The following is a 5932-nucleotide window of genomic DNA, read 5'->3' on the forward strand; positions in this document are numbered from 1 at the left end:
TTCCAAAAAGGTTGGAGAGAGAAATTTTCTTTTATTTTTATGAGAGAGAAAACAAAATTAATGATTGTCTATTTTAAAAAAATTAAAACTACTTGCCCATGTAATATTTAATCTCAACCATTGAATAATCTAATGATCCAAAAATTGTGTCAAAACTTGTGTAAAAAATGTAGTGCCAAGGATCCGTCCCCTATATATATAGAGCGTGTTATGTGTGGGAGCAAATATTTTCGTCTCCAATCACAGCACGTCACGTAGAAAAGAAGATTATCTCTTAAATTAATTAATTGAACCAGTTTATCTGGCTAATTAATTAATTGGGATAAATATCTTAATTAATATGATATTATCTTTATTTAATAAGATAATATCATTAATTCAGATATTATCTTCATAAAATGAGATAATATCATTTAATTCAGATTTATCTAAGTCTGACTCGATCCCTACGAATTTTGGTAGAGAATAAACTCAGCATATTCTCTACAAAACCCTAGCCCCGAGGCTTCTATAAATAGACGACCTCATTCATCATTCAAGGTACATCTAAACCTAATCCTAATACCCGAGAAAAATACCTGAAGCTCTCTCTCCACTCTCCATACATACAACTCCGTACCCTTTGCTTAGCTATTGTTGTTTTCCTACAAATACTCGAACTAACTTAGGCATCTGATGGCCTTCGGTTTGCACAAACACTATGGCCGTCACCCTCAGGGCCATGCCCACTGATCATCTCTTTGATCAAAAACTACCGTCAGATTCAAAAAAATAAAAGTAAAACATCAAATTCAAAAAAGCCGTCTTGTTTACTCTTTTCTTTTGCACTGTTTTATTTTGTCTTTTTTCGTTTGTTTGTTCGAATGTGTAAAGAAGATATGAAACGGGTCTTGTGGGCGATAGATCAAATACACACAATCTTTTATTGGAAATGAAGTTGGATATATAAATTTTCATTATAAACACAAGTCAAAGAGAATCATAAAAGCAAAGCCTTTACAAATGAATGTACAACAAGATTTAGAAGCTAAATATGGGCATTAGCCAAGAAACCCTACTTAGAGCCGCAAATTGGGTAAACGTATGTACCACAAACTGCATTTGATCATCCATATCAATTAGTGCTCTGCTTCAACTTGGATCAAAATATTACAAATCCTAGATCAAGCTCCCATTGGAAAGATGAATGAATAAATTAACAATCAACTCATTACAACATCACAATACGGTAAACACAACTTCGTCAATGGAAGGAAGATTAAAGGACAAATTCAAGAGCAAATAGACTAAAGATTTAATAGTGATCTAGGCTTTTTTCCAGAAGGAAAGAGCTAAAATGGTTCTTCCTTTCCATCCCTGCAGAATCCAATGGCCATCTTCATCAATGCTAAAATCATTATGATAACCCATAAACTTCAACATTCTCTTCACTCTCTTCAAAAGCTCTTGGTCTAGTGGGAGCTGCTTGAACCCAGCCCTCACATTCCTAACCTGCCACTGCTTGTATGTCTCAGGCCTTTCAACTCTTTCCAGTCCCTCACACGCTACGACATTCAATATGTCCCTACCATATACAGCTTTTTCGAACAGCAGCCGCCGTTCATCTTCACGAGGAACACTGGCCTCAAACATATCAAACAGTGCAGAGAAGTGGAAGAGTGCCTCTTTGAACCGTGTGACAAAGAAGGGTGAATTGTATGTCCCATTGACAACCCCATGAATGAATAGGTCTGGATTAATTTTCTTGATCAACTTTAGGACAATGTCTCTTGGACTGTTCACCATCACTGTCTCATCAGGCATGTGCTTTAGCCGGTTCATACAATTGACCACAATCACCTCATTTCTGTCAATTTTAAGATCCTCAAATTGGATTGTTTCCCACTTCTGAGCAATGACATTGTACTCAAATGGGACATTAAATCTCTCAGCATATTTTTTCAGGCGACGCCCCGTCTCTTCAACCCTTTCTGTAGGTCGGAAACCTGGTTGGGGAAGCTCAATTGCTGTGATACGAAGCTTAGGAGGTCCACCCGGTCTCTTGGAGAGATGTTGGATAAAGCAGGGCCATTGGAAACCATAAGAAATGCCAAAATCAATAACATGAAGCCTAGTTGCTTTTTCTGCTAGTTTCAGAATTGTTTTGTTCGCCAAGAAATGTGACACCGTCTTGAAAGGGGATGAAGTAACAAATACCTCATAAGCTTTTAAGATTTCAGCAGCTGATATCTGCATACTAACAAGGAAAGAGTATGATGGAGTTCTGGCTCCAGCCAAGCGTGCCTCTAGGCCATCCGCAAAGTAATGAGCTAATCTCTGGTTAGCATCACCATACGGGGAAGAATGCTGCCTAATCTGCTTGAGTAGTTCACTTGCAGTTCTTTGGTCATAGCTTGCCACAGCTTGTGCACATTGAGTTAACAGTGTGCTCAAATCTACTAGTTCCCAGTTGTTATTCTGTTTCTTTGAACGCGCTGTTTTAGACCCCTTTTGCTTGTTGCGCTGCAACTTCCCACTTCCCTCAGCTATCAAAGATTCATCAGGAGAACAAGACTCAAACTCATGATTCCCATGACAAAGTAATACCTCATCAAACATTTCTTGCGGCTCAGAGTCGTCAGCAAAAGCAACTGGCTGCTTGTTGCTTCTGCCTTCTTCTGGATAATCAGCATCCTCCCTTTGATGATTTTTCTTTCCCTTTGATCCATTTGTTGAGTTGTAGCCATCATTGTCCGGCGTTGTCATCAGTATGTTAGTACTTGAAGGCCACTGATCAAGACCAGGAGGCATTAACCGGTTCCCCTCCAGTTTTACATTTGGAAGGAACTTGCTGGCTTCCCCTAACCCTCCAGAATGCCCAATCTCAGAAAGTGAATCTGAAACCAAACCAGCATCTGATAGAGACTGAACAAGAGAAGATTGGACATTTGAGGTTTCTGAAGGATCAAAAACCCAGTCTGTGTTTGGAGCAATAGAGCCATTACTTCTATGACAACTACGTGGGGAATCATCATCTGAGTTCTCAAAGCTTTGGTGCACAGAAAGAGGGAGTTGGTTGGGTGAAGGAGGGTCCTCCTGATTAAGGACATCATAGAAAGATTTTTCAGCAGCTTGGAGGGCCAAACAGTCCTGCAACATGCAGGTCTTACCCTCCAGGTCTTCTTCTAGAAGAATATCACTTACGTACTTAAGCACAGGGTGATTGTAATCACTAAAGTCAACAGTATCTCCATCAGAACCAGAGCTCAAAGAAGTACTTGAATCACTAGGGTGGTCCAAATTGGTTGAAAGGTGAACTGGACTGGTGGATTCTTGATTTACTTGGAACCCATTTACAAGATTCTGATTAGAATAGAGTGAAGCTGAGCCATGCCCAAAATTAAATCTTTCCATGGAAAGATAATATCTTTCAAGAAGGGTATCCATAAAAACAATCTATCAACCAATTTACCTGGTCAGATTTTTATTTTTTCAAGAAACCCAACTGTGATATGAAATTTTGGAATAGAAAGCAAATTGAAATGAATATTGGAATCTCATGTGATGACTATTGAAAATGATTGAATAAAATGCAGAAACCTCTGGAATAATTAAGAAATATAGGAGAGTACCTCAGACCTGAAGAAAATCATAATTACCAGACAGCTTTAATGGACTCTGGACGGGTATATGCATGGGAGAATATGCTTTTCCTCTGAGAATAACAGAAGCTGGAGGAGATCGATCTTCATAGCAATGAACCTTCTGGGAAGGCCTTGTTGAAGTGGGACAAAGCCAGCTGCCACTTTTCTACCACATAGGATTATGACAAAAAGAAAAACTACATAGTATAACCAATGAAGTTTTGACATCTAGTGTTTTCAAGTTTGTGGAAGAGTCAAGAGGACCATCCATTCAAGATGTACACCACAAACAAACCGACAAAGTTCTTAACCTATTTTTCTGAGTTCCCATTATAGTTCTCTGTTCAAATTAATGTCGGTAAGACTGAAGATTGACAAGTTGGTTTATGTGAAATGGAAATTATATATATATAATTCTGGCAGTTCCTCTCTTCTCATGCTTATCTCCTAAATCAAACATCACATGTTGGTTCTATTATAACTTTGACAAGTCCCCATCTTGTTTTAGTCTTCCCTTTGCAATTGTGGTTTTCTTTTTCTTTTTCTTTTTCTTTTTGCTAAGATACACTCACCAATATATATATTAGGAGGAAAGATAACCCACCGAATTTCGATCCTGGATGCCATGGGGAAGGGGAAGCCGCCACCACCACTACTGTAGTGATGTGGTAGATGTGGAACCCATTGGCAGGATGAGCATATATATTGAATTTTCCTGCTGGGGGAGGTCCAAATAAGACCATCTTTGAGATTGAGACGTTTACCCAAATTTGTTGTCCAAGGAAGTTGGTTTTATACAAAGAGCATGGTTACCAAAAAAAATTCTCTACAGAAAGCATCCAGATGACAAAGACAAAAGCAAAGTAGCTATCTAAATTAAATGCAATTAAAATAAAGTTTTATAATGATAGCAAACAAAAATGGGTGATGTTGTTTGGAGTCTGGACAGTGACTGGCGGCTCAATTAGTCAAAACATTGTGTTTCTCCAACAACAATAAAAAGAGAATTGTCTTATGGTGGACCAAGATTCATCAAACTTGACAATTTTAAACAACAAAAGTTGGTTCCACCACAACATTCACGAGACTTTCTATATTGGGGGCTATTTGTTCTGTTTTTCTTATGGAAGGAAATTTAAACTCATCACTTTTTTGTGTGGAAATAATCTAAACTCATTAGAGCATCTACCATCACTACTTTAATCCAAGTGTACTTTTACCATTCTTTTTAAAATATATTCAGAAATTAAAAGTAATTTTAATCAAATCTATTTTTGGAATACTAAAAAAATTCTAATAATTGATACTATTTTTAAGGAAATTGAAAATAATTTTAAAGTCCACAAATTTATTTAAGATAAGTAAATATAATTATTTAAGATTATTTATGAAATTAATTAAAATACTTAAATACTAATTATTAATTAAATAAAAACTCATGAATATAATTAAATAATAAGGCTAAGATATTACTTAATTGCAAATATTAAACTAAACAAACTAATTTTGTATATAAAAAATTTAAATAAAAAAAAGTCTATAAAATAATTTAAAATACGTAATTATTACTTATTAAGTAATTTAGAAAATTAGAACAATATTTAAATGCTAATTATTTACTAAAGCAATAATAATTAAAATATAATTACTAATTAAAGTAATTAAAAAAGGCTTACATATTAATATATTTAGTATAGCCACGCGGCTATATACTTTAACAGTATAGTCGTGCCGCTATATTAAATATATTAATATTTAAAGAGTACAGTCGCGTGACTATACTTATTAAATATCAATATATTTTTAAAAGTATAGGTTTTATGATTAGAATTTCGATCTCAATATACGATTAGTATGACATAACCGGACCTAAACTTAGCTAATTGAGTGCGCCTTGAGGTAGATTTTAACATGTGATTTGTTGTCAAAAGACCTATTGGTTAAGTGATCTCCTTGTTTTGCTTATTGATCCACATATGAATTTGGTTCATCTTCTTCATTATCTATCATTCTCCTATTACAAAATTAGTTTGCTTAGTTAAAAATTATATTATTTATTATTTATTATTTATATTTTAATTATACTTTATGGAATGAATAATTAGTATTTGAGTATTTTAATTAATTTCATAAATTACTTAATAAATTGTAATGAATTATATTTACTTATCTTAAATAATTGTGTGGACTTAATCTTGGGTTGTATATTAATTAAACACCTCCAGAAGGCAGTGGAGAACATGCATGCAGAGTATTCTGCAAGAGCCATTAACGGGAAAGTATTGTTACATGCAATTTTTATAGAAAGC

General features: G+C 35.0%; 1 protein-coding gene across 1 annotated transcript; it reads right to left on the minus strand.

Annotated features, from left to right (window-relative positions):
• Positions 983 to 3912, minus strand: LOC18775372 (scarecrow-like protein 14). Its single transcript, XM_007208145.2, has one exon. The coding sequence runs from the start codon at positions 3424 to 3426 to the stop codon at positions 1306 to 1308; it is 2121 nt and encodes a 706-aa protein (XP_007208207.1). The 5' UTR covers positions 3427 to 3912; the 3' UTR covers positions 983 to 1305.

The sequence above is a fragment of the Prunus persica genome, chromosome G6 (assembly GCF_000346465.2).
Source record: "Prunus persica cultivar Lovell chromosome G6, Prunus_persica_NCBIv2, whole genome shotgun sequence".
NCBI classification, from domain to species: Eukaryota; Viridiplantae; Streptophyta; class Magnoliopsida; order Rosales; family Rosaceae; genus Prunus; species Prunus persica.

Coding starts and splice junctions, on each gene's coding strand:
- LOC18775372 (XM_007208145.2), bottom strand. CDS start 3,426: ATGGATACCCTTCTTGAAAGATATTATCTTTCCATGGAAAGATTTAAT.